The following is a 16,517-nucleotide window of genomic DNA, read 5'->3' as shown; positions in this document are numbered from 1 at the left end:
GACTCGTCAGCAACCCGCCCCGCCCCCTCGCGCGTCACAGCGGGCGGGCCGCAGGGCGCGGGGCCGGGCCAGACCGGGCCGGGCCATGGCGCTGCGACAGGCTCTGGGCCGCGGGCTGCAGCTGGGCCGGGGGCTGTTCCGGCGCTGGGCGCCGCCGCCCGCCCTGCCCGCCCCGCCTGCCCGGCTGCTGCCGCTGCCCGCCCGCTACCGAGTCTTCCGCGAGTCGGTGGCCGGGCTGGCGGGCCGCTTCCGGCGGCAGCTGCTGCGGGGCCCGCGGGGGGCCTGGGGGCTGAGCCTGGCCTTCGGGCTGGGGCTGCTGGAGCAGGGGCTGGAGGAGCAGAGACAGGCCGCCTCCGCCTGCCGCGACATCCAGGTGCGGCCCGGCCCGGGGCACAGACCGGACTGGCCGGCGGGGGCCGAGCCCGGGCTGCCCCCCTCTGGGCGGGCGTTGGGGGGAGGGGCCGAGCCCGGGGGGCCCCCCCTCTGGGCGGGCGTTGGGGGGAGGGGCCGAGCCCGGGGGGCCCCCCCTCTGGGCGGGCGTTGGGGGGAGGGGCCGAGCCCGGGCTGCCCCCCTCTGGGCGGGCGTTGGGGGGAGGGGCCGAGCCCGGGCTGCCCCCCTCTGGGCGGGCGTTGGGGGGAGGGGCCGAGCCCGGGGGGCCCCCCCTCTGGGCGGGCGTTGGGGGGAGGGGCCGAGCCCGGGGGGCCCCCCCTCTGGGCGGGCGTTGGGGGGAGGGGCCGAGCCCGGGGGGGCCCCCCTCTGGGCGGGCGTGGGGGGGAGGGGCCGAGCCCGGGGGGCCCCCCCTCTGGGCGGGCGTGGGGGGGAGGGGCCGAGCCCGGGGGGCCCCCCCTCTGGGCGGGCGTGGGGGGGAGGGGCCGAGCCCGGGGGGCCCCCCCTCTGGGCGGGCGTGGGGGGGGGGGGCCGAGCCCGGGGGGCCCCCCCTCTGGGCGGGCGTGGGGGGGAGGGGCCGAGCCCGGGGGGCCCCCCCTCTGGGCGGGCGTGGGGGGGAGGGGCCGAGCCTGGGGGGCCCCCCCTCTGGGCGGGCGTTGGGGGGGCTGCCCCCCTTGGGCAGATGTTGGGGGAACGGGCTTCCCTCTCCTCCCTCCCTCCCCCGAGTAGTGTTGGGGGAGAAGGTGACCTGGGGCTGCCCCCTCTCTGGCCGGGGGAGTGTTGGGATAGGGGCCGAACCGGGGCTGCCCCCTTTCTGGGGAGAGTGTTGGAGGAGGGACCGAACCGGGCCAACCCCACTCTCTGAGGCGGGTGGAGGTGCTGGGAGATGGGTTCGACCCCAGGAATGTTTCTTCACCCCGATCTTGGAGGGTAGCTCAGATCACGGCCGCTGAGAAAGGCGTGGGGGCAGCAGGTTGGTAGGGAGAGGGCCATGAGCTGGCTGTCAGCGTCTGGGGAAGAGGTGTTGTGGGATGTGTGGTCCCCTAGGGGACCAAGGGATGATTAGTGTTGCCAGGTGTCTGGTTTTGAACCGAACAGTCCGGTATTTCAGTTTTCTGGCCGGGAAACAAATTGAGAAAATACCGGACATATAAATGTCTGGTATTTTTCTAATTAAGTTTTTACTATCATCATGAGTATCGGTACGTAGTTGCGTACTGTCTGGCTGGTAGACACATTCACACTGCGTGAGCATGTCTACCAGCCAGGCAGTACGCAAATACACAGTAGAGAGGTGGAGGCAGGCCGGGCAGCGCCCTGGGATCTGCGTACACCAGGGCCAGCCCCGCTCCCTGCCAGCCGGTTCCGCCCCCTGCTCTCTGTCCCCGACCAGCCCTGCTCCTGGTGGCTGGTTCTCCCCTGGCCAGTCCTGCTCCCCCCAAATCCCTCACGGCCAGCCCTGCTTCCCTCCGGCTGGTTCTCCCCCCATCTCCTCCAGCCAGCCCTGTTCCCCCTGACTCCCTCCCATCCAGCCTTGCTTTCTGCCAGTCATTTCCGTCCCCCTGACCCCCCATCTCCCTCAGCCAGCCCTGCTCTCCTCCTAGCCAGTCCCCTTCCTCCCCCCTCCCAGATCTGAGATCAAGTGTGTCCGGTATTTTTTTTTTTAAACCATGTGGTAACCCTAGGGATGATTAGGTCACAGACACCATTGTACTGGGCCCCACCAAAGGAAATCCTAGTTAGCCCTTTGGGCTCCTCTGGGGAGACACAGAATCCACATGGGATTTTCTGACGAGCCTCCCACAGGAAACCAGAAAGAAAGACAGGGAACGCTGGTGCTGGTACCAGTGTCATGTACAGAAGCAAAGGAAATGCATGGAGCCAAGGACAGATGTAGCACTGAGATTCCACCTCCCATGCTCCCAGCACTAGTGAAGGGCCCTAGAGGCTAGATAGTGCTCTGGGGGAACCTCAGTGCTGCTGCCCCTGCTCTGTAAAAAGAGGCTGACAGTCTCCAGGCTATCAGACTGGCACCTTTCACCAGCTCTAATTACACTTCTATAAAACCTTTTTTATCTTAAGGTTTTTTTTTCCCTTTTCCTCTCCTCCAGGCCCCCCCCCTCCCCACACATACACCTACACACACTTCCTCAGCCATTGTTTCATAAACATGTTTTCTCTCACCCCCATCTCCTTAAATACTCTCCAATCTATTTAATTTAGTTTAAATTAGTGTCAGCATACAAAATGGCTTTAATTAAATTGGTTTATCTTAGTGAAACGTGTGACTTGGTATGTATACCAGGCGTTAGGCCATAGTTTTGTAGTTTCATCCCTGCATATAGATTCCTGTACCCATGCAGATCTTTTTGCAAGGTTGGTGCTTTAGTTTCTTCTCCTTTCTGAGGTATACTTCTGTTACAGAGGTACAGGTTCTGGTCTATGCCCTTAACTAGTCACCAGTCTCCTGGGAGTGACCCTTAAGGCTCCAAAGACGCACAGGGGGGAAGGCCCATTGACTTTTAGACTGGGCCTTCCGCACCAGTGTTCCCTGTCCTCTCTGGTTTGCTGCAGGGAATCCAGCCGAGCCAGACTCCCTGTGAGAGGCTTGGATTGTAAGTCTTTAGGACCCAGTGCTCCAGAGGAGTATTTAGAGAGAAACAAGGAGCCTTTCCAAAGCCAAGTAACCATTTATTGGTCATCTGACTACAGAATCTGGAAGTCCCTAGGTTAGCATAGAGAAATGAAGTTAACCCATATATTGTTCACCCTGGTCACAGCAGTGACATGATGAGCCAGCCAAGCTATGATGGACTCCTCTGGCTCTCTCCCTCTGTTCCCCTTTTGTCTGTTCAGTTCAGGCTCCCATTTTCCCAGGCTCCTGATGTTTTGTTCTCCAGCTCAGATCCCAACTCCTGCTGGCCAAGGTTTCCTGCTAAACGTTTATTGTTCAGTGGTTTGGGGCATCTCTTTGTCTTGCTAGATCCTCTGTTGATTTGAATCAGTTTGAGCCAGTTCTTTGACTGTTTCATTCTCCCCAGAAAGCAAGAAGGCTCACTCACACCTTCTGTCTCTTGTGATGTTCCAAGAGCTTAGTTAACCCTGTTGCACCCACCATAAAGGGTGCTATAGAAGCACAAAGTACTGTATGCTTGGTTTATGTGCCTGTATTCCAATCTGAAGCATGAAATGCAGGATTTGGATGTTCTGTTACTGAGCCTAAGTTTGTAAATTGGGTCCATCTGGTGTTTTATAAGTGCCTAAATGACTTGTAGTTTAACTTAATAGAAGATACGAAGGTTTCAGATGATGACTAGGCTGGCCATGTGGTGTATATATACTTGCATGCACACCATGGAATACATACAATTATATCATTTGTCATAACAGATTAATAATTATATCATTTAATTGCTAAGTGATTAATAATTGGGTGATTTTTCATTTTCCTTTCAGACTATATTTATCCAAAAGAACAAGCCACTGAAAGATCCACTGAGCTCTTTCCGCTGGCAGGGCTTCAAGCTTGAAGAGTACCTTATTGGGCAACCTATTGGGAAAGGGTGCAGTGCTGCTGTGTATGAAGCAGCTATTCCTTTGTCTTCCAACCACCAGAGAAGTGAAGACTGTAGGTCTTTAGAAAGGAAGAGTCCAGATACACAGTGGGATCATGGCTCACTTATCCAGGCCGCAGAAGAAAAAGCTATACAAGCAAACCAGCAAAGAGCTGCTTTCCCATTGGCTATCAAAATGATGTGGAACATTTCGGTAAGGAGTCAGTCTTTAATCTTCCTGTTTGTTACTTGCGAAGTATGAGTGAAATGTTTACCACGGATGTGTTGAAAGCTCTAATTATTTTGTGCACGATTAGTAGATTGGAGCAAAGTTGTTGGTGTGTAGCAATGGAAACACATTATTAACAAACAGTCACACAGCGAAGTAATTAATGCTCATCAAAAAGGCTTCCTATTGCAGTCAGCATCAGCCTGACATTTGTGTGCCATTGCTGGTTTGTCTGTTATTTCTTAACAATAGTGACAATATTTTCTAGAGAAAATTATGTTTAATATAAAGAGAAACTTTTAAGAAATGGGGAAAAAAACACTGCTAAAGAAGTTTGAAGAATCACTGTTTTTAGAGATTCAAGGATAAAATGTAGATGTCCATTTCCTGGGGATAATTTAAGTATGAAGCAAGGAATGCTGCATGAATTCTGAATAGCTAAGTTACCCATTGGAGGCCCCTCGCAATTAGGTGGATTAACCAGATCTCTTTTCATAGGTTTCTTCCAGTCCAAGTGATTCGGTGATGAGCCATATCCCAAAGTCACTATCCTAAAGATCCAGAAAGCATTATTCTTTTCTCAGTGTAAAATTCATTATACTCATTCCTGTCCACAAGCTGCTGAGCATGAGTGATTCCTTAAATCTGTTGGATTCATAGATTTTTTTCGGAGTCAGAAGGGATCATTATGGTCATCTTGTTAGACCTCCAGCGTAACTGAGGCCATAGAATTTCACTCAGTAATTCCTGACTCAAGCCCACATCTTTTATCTGAGCTAGCAAATATATTTTAGGAAGACATCCAGTTTTATTTTCACGATTTTAAATGACAAGGTACCCACTACACCAGGGGTGAGCAATAATTGTCATGGAGGGCCACTCCAAGAATTTGGAAAGTGATCGAGGGCCACATTCTTCCATGGTATTAATGGAGGAGGTGCAGGGTCTGGGATGGAGGTTGGATGCAGAAGGCAGTTGTGATCTGGGGCACTGGACTAGGATGCAGGGGGTTGGATTGTGACCTAGAGCAGGTGTTTTGGGGCATGGGAGGGGGTACAGGGATTTGGATTGTGAGCTAGGGCAGGAGGAGACTGTGAACCGTGGCAGAGGATTGAGGCATCAGATCTGGGAGGGAACTATGGATATAGGAGGGGGGCAGAGGATTTGGGTATGTGGAGGAGGGGGCAGGAGTGGGGAGCAGAAGGTCGGGGAAGCGAGGTAATGGGGTGCCAGAGGTAGGCTCTGTTGGGAGACTTACCAGCCAGCAGTGGTTCTTGAGTCAGCCTCCCTGCCTACCCCACCCCCACACATGCTGCAGCCATGTGCTCTGGAGCCCCTTGTGCTTCATGACTGTCTGCTGTTGAAACAGGCAGCTCCCATTTGGCCCGTTCCTCGCCAGAACTGGCCATTGGGATTGTTCTGGGTGTGCAAGCAGTTCCTAAAGCTGCTCCCTCTCCTCTGGACTCTCAGTTTTTAAAGAAAAACCATCCCACAGCCGTGTTTCTGAGCAGCATGCGGGTGGGGCAAGGCAAGCGGGGAGCCTGGCCTGCAGCGTCCGTGAGCTGGATCTGGCCCACGGGCCATATTTTGCCCCAGCCTGCACTACACCCTCGCTGTTTAAAAACTGCCCCTTGTTTATAGTTTGAGTGTACATAGCTTCAGCTTCAGAGTTATCTGCTTCACGTTTTGGTATCTAGATTGAATGATTTTATAGCTCTGATTTTTATAGCTCAGATTTGAATATAATTTTTTATGTAACTGTTGTTTTAGGCTGGTTCTTCAAGTGAAGCTATCCTCAGCACCATGAGACAGGAGCTCATTCCAGCAAGTGGTGCTGCCTTATCTGGGGAATATGGAGCTGTAGCTTGCCACAGGTATTTTTTTATTAGAGGATGCTCTTTTGGTCCTGAAAAATGATCAGAGCATCTTTTTTCTTAAAACATGTTAATAAAGTTTCTTATAAGAGTCTGTGACAACCATGAATTTCAAATACAGAATAACTGAAAATCAACTTTCACTTTCACATATCTATCAAGACCTGAGTTCAGGGTGCTGTTTCCCTGCAGTAGCTATTGCCATCTCTAAAATCCCCCCAAAAAGAGGGAATAGTACTGATATGCTTGGAACTTGAGGCCTCTTTCATCCAGATCCCAATGTGGCTTACACATTTTATTCCTTATACTTGTACAATGTGTGTGGAAATCACTTCATCAGACCTCTGAAATTCAGCAGTAGTTTAGAATGCACAGGCATACCACAGAGTACCTAAAAAGAGGCAGTTAAGAGAGGATGCATCTACTTGATGCTACGCAGGGGATTTAATGAGAGCAGGATTGAATCACTCAAACTGGACCTTGGCTAACTTTTCTATCATTTCCCTGCCCTCCTGCAAAAGAAAGACTTTGACGTTGTTAGTCACCACACAAGTAATCAGGACCTCTATGGTATATTTTAACTAAATGATGGCATCTCCAGAAGTACAGTGTACCTTAAACATGGTTTTTTGGAGAATGAGTTCATAGGGATTGTTGGAGGAGAGAAACCCACCAAATCTATTCTTTGTTTTTTATAGTGCCTAGCACAGTTGGGTCCCGGCCTATGATTAGGGCTTCTAGGTTCAATGTAAATCAGGGGTTGGCAATAATTTTTGACCAGGGGCCACTCCAGAAGAGGCAGGGCCTTAGGCAGAAGGGAGGGGGCCAGGACAGTTCCGCACCCACGGACCCTGATTGGTTTGGGGGTTGGGGAGCATGCAAAATCTTTGCCCAGCCCCCAGAGAGAACCGCCAAATGTTCCAAACGGCTGGTGGTTCCTTCTAGGTACCTGTGTCCCTGCCAGTGAGAGGAGACTTTGCGTGCTCCCCCCACCCCAAGGTCAGTCGGGCCTGGGGAGGGAGAGCACATGAAGTCTCTTGCTCCCTGCCCCCACCCTGCAAGGGATTGCTGCACTTAGAGTCAACCACTAGCTGAGCCCCTTGCAGGATGGGAGGAGACTGCACGCTTCCCTCCACCCCCAGACCCTATTTGGCCTGGGGGTAGAGGGTGTAGCAGGGTCTCTGCAAGCCGGATCAAATCACTTGGTGGGCTGGATCCAGCCCGTGGAGGCCCTTTTACCCACTCCTGAAGTAAATACAAGTAGTTATTAATAATAATAATAACAACAACAACATATCAACAGTTTATTCAAAACTGACCAGAAACAAATGTGATAATGGCTTACTCTGTTTTCACACTCTGAGCTAACAGAAAAGTAAATACACATGGGAAAGTAAATTAGAATTTTAAAATTCTTTCAAGTTTTGTCACCTAAGATATGAACACAGGAAAGTTGGTTTTTTTTTTAATCAGTGTCCTTTTAAACCTTCTTTTAAAAGAGCTTTTTTCCAGTTTAAACAGTGTAGTCCAGAATCCAAATAATCTGTTTTAAATTTCAAATGTGCCATTGCTGCCAGTACAAGTGAATAATAAACACTGTTTGGTATGTAACTCATAGGAGAACAGACAAACCAGAATGATATTTTACATTCAAGGAATGAAAGGAAAGAGAGGTCTGTTTTGCTCTAGATACATGTATGTAACTCTCATTCATTTTAATGAGCACTTACTGTGTACATCAAAGAATAGATTTCCTGGTATGGTGTCTCCTTGATCTTAATTCTGCTCCCAGTAATAAACTCATTTTTTATTCAAAGACAGTCCTGGTTTTTTCATTAATCTTCTTGAGGGCAGGTCCCCTCACTAAATCTACTCCTCTGTTAATAATTTAGAATGCTAGCACTTAAAGGTTATTTTGGAGTAAGTAAAGGGTTGCATTTTGTTTTTAATAATTCTCAGTGGGGCTTATTTTCTAATGTACGGAACGGTTGGCTCATGTTCAGCAGTCAAATTTGTGAAAATTCTTTTTTCTCAATGTAGTCCTTTTTTAATAGCTGATAAACCAAATGTTTTGAGTGCCCTCTAATGGTGCACAATTAAACACAATTTGCAGAGAAGAGGTTGATTGTTTTGGGTTACTTAGAACAAAGGGATATAACACATTCTGTGGGAAGAGCCAAATCATAGTTTTAATTATGGTCCCTGAATCAGATCTACAAAGCTAACATCCATTTATCATCATTGATCTGCTGTGGATTGACCACTAATAACAGTAAAAGTGGGGATTTGTATGAAGCCTGAGCCATGTAGGTACTGGTGCCTGTGTGGACCCCTGTTTATTTCAGTGGGACTCTATATGGGCAATGAGTCTACTTTGTGGAACCCCATTGCAGTCAGTGGAATTTTGTGTGTGCAGGAACCTGCCTGTATGGATTAGTTTGCAGGATTGGGGCCTTGGTTAGGAAAGTTTCTATGGAGCAATCATCAGAATTGTTTGTAATCCTGTGATATCCAGAGCTTTTCGTGATTGAGAGTGGTTGAGTATTTTGACAGAAGTTTTTACAACTGGCTTTCCAACCAATAGTAACTTGCCAACAGTGTTGGTTTTAGAATGAGTGAGTTTATAAACTGCTCTGGGATCCTTTAGGAGAAAAAGTGTTCTATTAATAAAAATTACTTTTTTTATTAAGAATAACAGAAATGTAAATGTCCCTAATTCACCGTCCCACCATAACTGTTGGGTTTTAATTTCTTTATCTGATGCGATACACAAATTATGTTGAAACAGGAGACCTGTCTTTGGGAAGAAGAAGTTGGAACCTCATCCAAATATAATCCAGGTGATTCGGGCTTTTACATCCTCAGTTCCTCTGCTACCGGGAGCTTATTTGGACTATCCAGATGTTCTTCCATCAAGTCTGAACCCCAGTGGGATCGGTCACAGCCGCACTCTCTTCTTAGTGATGAAGAAGTAAGTAGAGATGAGCTTTATAAGTTACACAGTGTGACTGTGGTGTGAGGGTCTGTGTTCTGCTGCTGCTGGGTAAGCAACACAGGTCCTTGTAAGTCTTGGCCTGGCTTACTGCCATGGATCAAAGCATGCTTTAAAAATCATCCCTATATGATCTTTCCCCTTTTCCTGAGGTTTTTACTCTTGTCAAACAGTGAAAGCTCGTTGCTCATTTTAATCATTTATTTTCATTAACTGATTTTAGAAATATCAGACATTCTCCCAGTTTTCAGATATTCTGGTTATCTACACCAAGGCAAAGTTGAAGCAAAAGTAACTCGTGACCCAGTAACTCTGGGCTTTCTCATAGATAAGTGCTCCCTACTCCTCTGTTTCATAAAACACTTTGTTGGGGGATATTTTTATTTCCCCCATCTTTTTGCTGTTTTGACCAGCCTGACTCCAGAAATACTCTTCCTTCTCTGAATCATATCCCTTCCCACCAAGTCTGTTGGTCTGTAATAATACACTCCCCTCTCTTTCCTTCAAAATACAAGAGGATACAGAAGAAAACCTCTGTACATAAAATGCCTAAGAAATCTCATTGTATACTCTGTGAGCTTCCTGCTTTTAGAAAGGATGCTTTGATTTCCAGTTCTAAAAGTATAACAGCCCTGATTTCAGAGGGTATGTCATGACAAAACATGAGCAGATGTGTTTGTGTATTGGTGGTAAGCGGGGGGAGCTGAGGTTGCTTAAGGAATATGGGATGTTTAGGGAGAAGTTACTAAAATTAACAGTGAAGTATCTCCACTCAGCACGAATGATGAACTGAATATATGCTTTACAGCAGACTACTGAATCAAATATTGTCTTTTGCATGCTGTCTAGTTATCCATGCACCCTGCGCCAGTACTTGAGAGAGAGGACTTCAGACACCCGCCTGAGCACCATGATGATCTTGCAGTTATTAGAAGGCGTGGATCATCTTGTTCAACATGGAATAGCGCACAGAGATTTAAAATCTGACAATATCCTGGTTGAATTTGATTCTGGTATGTAGCTTTTTGAGTCCATTTGGAGCTGAATAGGGAGTTTACAAAAGTAATTTGACTTGTATTGAGACTTGTACTACTAAGTCACCTAGATGATTTTGAAAATCACATCCACAGTATTTAATGAGGAAGGACGTGAACCTGGATGTTACAGTGCTTAAAGGGAGATAAGGGGAATTCTGTTCTTGGCTGTGCCACATGCTGCTGTTGTGACATCTGAAAAAGTCACTTAGCCTCTCTGTGCCTTCGTTTTTCCATCAGTAAAATGAAGATTATGCTTCCCTACCTCATAGGGGTGATGTGTTGTGATGCTTTTTCAGTGTCTCTAAAATGCTTGGAGTTCATCAGATGAAATGTCCTATATTACTAAGGGAATGACTGCTTAAATAGAGAGCAAAGGGCATGTACTAGCCTGCAGTATAAAATTTTTGATACATTAGCTCCATGTCTGTGGTCTCTCTCATCGCAGTTGCTAAAATCTCACAGCATGGATGGGTTAATGATGTTGCACCTTTGGCTCATAAAACATTAGGTGAGACCAGAGGGAACAACATTTTCTTCTGCTCTACTCTCTTAAACTGGAATTTTAATTACCTGATCATGGTTTTAGCATGACTGAGATTTAAACAAACAGGGAACAAGAGCAAGCACCTAGATCTGTGTAATTAAAAATCCTGATGTAGCTGCTATAGAAGATTTTTAGGGATCCTAGAATTTTCTTGAAAGAACATAAGAACGGCCATACTGGGTCAGACCAAAAGTCCATCCAGCCCAGTATCCTGTCTGCTGACAGTGGCCAGTGCCAGCTGCCCCAGTGGGGGTGGACCAAAGACAATGATGAAGCGATTTGTCTCCTGCCATCCATCTCCAGCCTTTGACAAACAGAGGCCAGGGACACCATTCCTTACCCCATAGCTAATAGCCTTGTTAGAGCTATACTGAATGCAGATGGTAATGACTAAATTTTTGGTCTCTGGAAATCATGGTTCTGTTTTGCAATGTTTGACTTCTCATCAGGAGACTTAACCATTAACTAATTCAAACATTTGCCAGTTCCCTGACTCTGTTTGTGCTACAGATTTTTAAAAGCACCAAAGATTCCTTCCATCCCTAACAGAACTTCACCTTCGGAGTGGGACTCAATCAGATCTGGCACACCAGTCTATTTTCTCTTGTCACTTAGCGCTGTTTCTAATTCTTACGTTGCATGTTGAATGTAGGAATATGTTTCCATTCTGCCCATCTGTGCTGTACATTTGTATTGTAATTCACTCACTGGGGCTACATCTAGACTGCAAGCCTCTTTCGAAAAAGAGCATCTAGACTGCAACCAGTACTTTCGAAAACACAAGCCGCTTTTTTGAAAAAGAGCACCCAGGCAGTCTGGATGCTCTCTTTCGAAAAAGCACAGTTTGCATTATATAGTGCCTTTTTTCGAAAGCACTTTCGAAAAAAGGTCCTCTTCCTCGTAAAACGAGGTTTTCCATGGTCGAAAAACTGCCATGTTCTTTCGATTTACTTAGAAAGACGCGGCAACAGTCTAGACACACAGGAAGGTTTTTCAAAAAAAGGCCACTTATTTTGAAAAAACCCTGTAGTTTAGACACATCTTGGTTGTCCAAGTTATGATGGAAGCTTTTAAATGAACACGAGTGTTTTGCTTCCTGCAACCTCAGAAACTGAGTGTGTGTGGATTATGTCAGGCTGCTAAATTTGGGAGAATAATTGAAGTGTTTATGCAAACTCTGAATGGATAACTAATTTGTTATACAAAGAAATGGGAAAATATTTTCCTTTAGTAATGTCACCAGTCTTCTGACTTGCAATACTGAAGAGAGAGATGAAAGAATGGTCTGTAGTAATAGAGATTCCTATAAGGAATCAGACAGCTTATGCTGATTAATAGTCAATTTCTAAAAATGATGTGTGGTATCTAATATGATCAAGTATTTTACATTGCACATCTCAGTTGGGTGCTAACTCTGTTAACTTATGATGTTTACAGCTGGCTGTCCTTGGCTGGTGATCACAGACTTTGGTTGCTGTTTGGCAGATGAAAATATTGGTTTGAGATTGCCTTTCACCAGCTGGTATGTGGATCGGGGAGGCAACAGCTGTCTTATGGCACCTGAGGTAAATCCTCATGTGAATGAATCTCAGCAGTTATGGTTTTACATATGTGCAATGCTATTGGAAGTATAGGATCCAGTAAAGTTCATTAACATAAGTAGGAGCAGGATTAGGTCTGAAGTAATGGATTTGGGGAACACCTTCCTCTTCACTCTATATATCATCTTTCCCACAAGATGAGAAATTTGATTGCCATTCAGACATGTCCTTATTAATCGGTGAAAGCCCCTTCATTATTGGTTATCTAGCCATTCGTGTCTAGGACTATATCTCTGCTAGCTTATGTTAGCTACTGCAGGTTATTGTGGGTGTAGCATTGTCTAGTTTATTTTCCCACAGAACTTCCTGCCATGGAGTGCCATCTCCATGAGCATTGCTTAGAGCAGGCCTGGGAAAAATATGGTCCATGGGCTGAATTCGGCCTGCCAAGCTACAGGATCTGGCCCGCGGACAGTGCGGGGAGCCCCAGGCAGGCTCTCTGCTGCCTTGCCTCACCCGCATGCGGTGCAGAAATGCGGCCGCGGGGCAGTTTCACTTTAAAAGTGAGCTCGAAGGGAGGAAAGCTTTAGGAGCTGCTGCGCTCCTAGCACAATCCTATTGGCCGACTTCTCGCCAGAAACTGACCAATGGGAGCTGCCTGTTTCAGTAACAGACAGCCATGAAGCACAAGGGGCTCCTAGTTATTCACAGAGCACATGGCTGTAGCCTGGGTGGGAGCGGGGCAGGCAGGGAAGCTGACTCAGGAATGGGCTGCTGGCTGGAAAGTCTCCTGGCCAGAGCCTGCCTCTGGCACCCCAGCCCCTCCCTTCCCCAACCCTCTGCACCACTCCTGCCCCCCTACTCCATATATCCAAATCCTCTGCCCCCCCTCCCGCACCTGTACCCCCTCCCAGATCCGGCAGCCCAGTCCCCTGACCCAGATCACAGTCCCCTCCTGCCGAAGCTCACAACCCAAACCCCTGCACCCCTCCTGTACTCCAATTTCCTGCCCTAGGTTACAATCCTACCCCCTCCACCCCAGTCCATCTCCCCAGGTCACAACTATCCCCTTCACCCAAACTCCCTCCCTAACCCCAAGCTCCCTTCTGCACCCAACCGCCATCCCAGATCCTGCACCTCCTCCATTAACATCATGAAAGAATGTGGCCCCCCGTCGAAAATTATTGCCGACTCCTGGTTTAGAAGATTCATGGTCTGGTTGCTTGGTGCTACCATGTGGTTAATGGCTCTGATGTTGAAGTTGAATTAAGGGAATTGATACCATCTACATGTTTTGTTCGTCTATAAAGTGCTACCAGACCGTTTGTTGTTTTTTAAGTTTAACAACCATTATAGAACTCTTTGCTGGACACATTGATATCTTGAGCAACTGAAAATGGGGGAAAAAATCAGTGTTACAGCCAGGTGATGGTTGGTTTTACACATGAAACCAAGACATTTCAAATTTGGCTGCCTTTGCATTCTTATGCCCTATTCTGCTTAGCTTTTACAGTGGTCTCAGAACAGTGAATTTTCCTATATAGCATCCGTGTAATTGTTCTTGCATTATTATTAAACTAATAGTCATTCCTCTGAATGCTGGTGAAATTAATTGTTTCCCTTTTTTCTGTTGTTAGCAGTCTCAACATATGGTAAGGGATCCCCAGCCTGGCATTAGTATACCGAGCTGGGCTTTTATGCAGTGTGAAATGGAACATGGGGTTCCTTTATAAGACCACTATCTAGAATCTCTCTTCAGTTGCTCAAATAATATATCACTATGAGTGCTAAGCTGGGCGCAAGCTTTAGTCGGAGATGAGAACTGAGTTGATGATAATGGAAGTGCTGACCAGATACAAAGAAGTAGATTTTTCAAAAGGTTAAACAAACTTGTGCTGTGTATTTCTTATTTCCCATATATGTCCTGTGGTCCTTCTGACGTAGGTGGTGACAGCAATACCTGGTCCAGGTGTCCTGATTGACTACAGTAAAGCTGATGCATGGGCGGTTGGAGCAATAGCATATGAAATCCTTGGACTGGGTAACCCTTTCTATGGCCCAGGAGGATCCTCTCTGGAAAGTAGACACTACCAAGAAGACCAGCTGCCGGCCTTGCCAGATACTGTGCCCTTTGATGTGAAGCAGGTGGTAAAGATGCTACTTCAGCGGGATCCGAACAAGGTGAGAGACCTTGTGCCCATTGTCATGAGTGAGGTATTAATAGGTTGTCGGTTGTCCAGCACTTGCTTTCCTGAGAGTATTTTGATAGAATGTACAGTGCCTAGCACGTTGCATAACTGCACACTGCAGGGATCCTAAGCACTGTGTTGATTATTATTATAGAAAACTATCACAGGACTTTAATGAAAGTGTGATGCAGTATAAAGATCTTGGTACCTGACACTATTTTTGCATATTACAGTGAAGTTGTATTGTAAAAGCGTGGCATGTGGAATTTGACTGAATTGGGATTAACAGCCACCAAAAGTCTTTCAATTTGAAGTGAATATTCTGAGAGACGAGAAGCATCTTGGGATCATTTCAGCAGTTACATCTGTTCTAACACCTTCCACGTGATTTAGCTGAATTTGATGATCTTCTTTCACTTCTTGTTTCAGAGACTATCTGCTAGAGTTGCAGCGAATGTGCTTCACTTAAGCCTCTGGGGTGAAAATATTCTAGCCCCAAAGAGCCTGAAACTAGACAAGGTGATTGGCTGGCTTCTTCACCAATCAGCTGCCACTTTACTGATGGATGGACTGGTGGACAAAAGCAGGGTAGAAACTAAGATGAAGATGTGCTTCTTGGCAAATCTGGAGTATGAAGATCTTTGGGAAGCAGCATTTTTACTGCTGTCTTGGAGAAACCATTCTGTCTAAAGGGTACCATTCTGTGTGCGGCCCTGCAGTAGATAAATGGCATTTGCTGAAAGCACTTGGGAATCTGTCTAATACTTCTATCCCTCTGAAAGCCTAAAATACTTTAAGGAAAAAAATTCTGTAGGCCTGGTGTATGTGCTAATGTAAGAGGTTGTTTGCCTACAGAGGGCATTAGTGCACAGATGGTTAGAGAAAACAGCCTTGAACTGTTACTGTTATAATGAGATTTGGAAAGTGTTTGAATGCTATCTGGTCAGCTTTATTCACAGCTGAACATTTAGATTTACTGCTTGATGCACATTCCTTTACAAAAGGGTGTATGCGTTGAGGGACGTATAACACAGCTGCTATATACTGTAAAGCATTACAGTTGCACTTTAGTCCTATTGATTTTTTTTTTGTTTGAGCTACAAAGGAAGTTAGACTGATGGAAGAAAATGGAATCTTTGTTTTCCTCGATTTGAAATCAGCATCATTCTTACTAAAATCATATTCCTCTGCAGCCATAGATGCCTTTTATTATAAAATGACAGCCAAGGGCATCATGATTGAGGTGTTTATCTGTGAGGAGTTCTGACAGAGCTGGAGGTGGGTTACGAAATGCACAAAGTACTTATCTAATTATATGTAAAATGACATAGGGATCCTCAGTACTGAACAAATAATTTATGTTTTCTGATTGATTTGCTATAACAACATGTTTGTCCCTTTGAGGGCCCAAACCAACTATAATATCCAAATCTGAACTTCACAGTTCAAGCTTGCAGTGTTAAAAGATCTCTGCATGAGCTGAACTGGATATCAAATCCAGATATCCCCAGGATTTTGACAAGTTTGGATTCAGACCTTGATATGAACTAAGCAACTCAGTCGCATCTCTAATATCAGCAGTTCAGGAACTGGACCATTGAGAGAGTCATGTGGCCCTTTAGACTGTGTAGATCTAGTTCTTTTAACCAGATCTTAAATTCCTTCCAAGAACACTCTACTATTTTAGTGTGCCAGGCTAAGAGAGGATTGCATCATATTTAAGAGAATGGTGAAAAAGGCAGTGGGGGTAACGTTCCTTATTATATAAACCCATTTTTCTGTTTCACTACTAAGGGTTATTCTGTGGTTGTAAGAAAACACTTAATTTTTAACCAGCAATAACTGTTTAGTGAAAAAGCCATCAGTTTTATAGCTGTGGGTTGTGGGTGTTTGAAGAAGTTAAGGAGAAGTTTGTTTTTCCCTCTTCACACAATAAAGTGGTGACTGCTGTGACAATGAATCCGCAGAGTTTTGTCTCTCTTTACTTTATCAGGACTTAATGCCATAGTGGCCTGTGGGCTAATTCATATTGGGAGTTGGGTTTTCAGATTTACTCTTCTGTTGCATGTTAAATATTTGGATGTGGTCCTGACAGGCCCTATTAGCTCCTTCGCGTCCAGCTGTCAGGACTCAGTTTATTCTCATGCTCCACCACTAAGGATAGCAATT

The 16,517-nt window shown here is 46.4% G+C and overlaps 1 protein-coding gene across 1 annotated transcript; it reads left to right on the top strand.

The window, feature by feature from the left end:
- The first annotated feature begins 49 nt into the window (after window positions 1-49).
- PINK1 (PTEN induced kinase 1) lies at window positions 50-16,308 on the top strand. Its single transcript, XM_075906101.1, has 8 exons — window positions 50-373; window positions 3,845-4,156; window positions 5,942-6,045; window positions 8,834-9,016; window positions 9,887-10,050; window positions 12,056-12,183; window positions 14,104-14,340; window positions 14,778-16,308. The coding sequence occupies exons 1-8, from the start codon at window positions 86-88 to the stop codon at window positions 15,036-15,038; spliced, it is 1,677 nt and encodes a 558-aa protein (XP_075762216.1). The 5' UTR covers window positions 50-85; the 3' UTR covers window positions 15,039-16,308.
- Window positions 16,309-16,517: the final 209 nt, after the last annotated feature.

Source organism: Pelodiscus sinensis, chromosome 23, assembly GCF_049634645.1.
Source record: "Pelodiscus sinensis isolate JC-2024 chromosome 23, ASM4963464v1, whole genome shotgun sequence".
Classification (NCBI taxonomy): Eukaryota; Metazoa; Chordata; order Testudines; family Trionychidae; genus Pelodiscus; species Pelodiscus sinensis.
The sequence above is the reverse complement of the archived record's forward strand: the minus strand, read 5'-3'. Positions and strand labels throughout refer to the sequence as shown.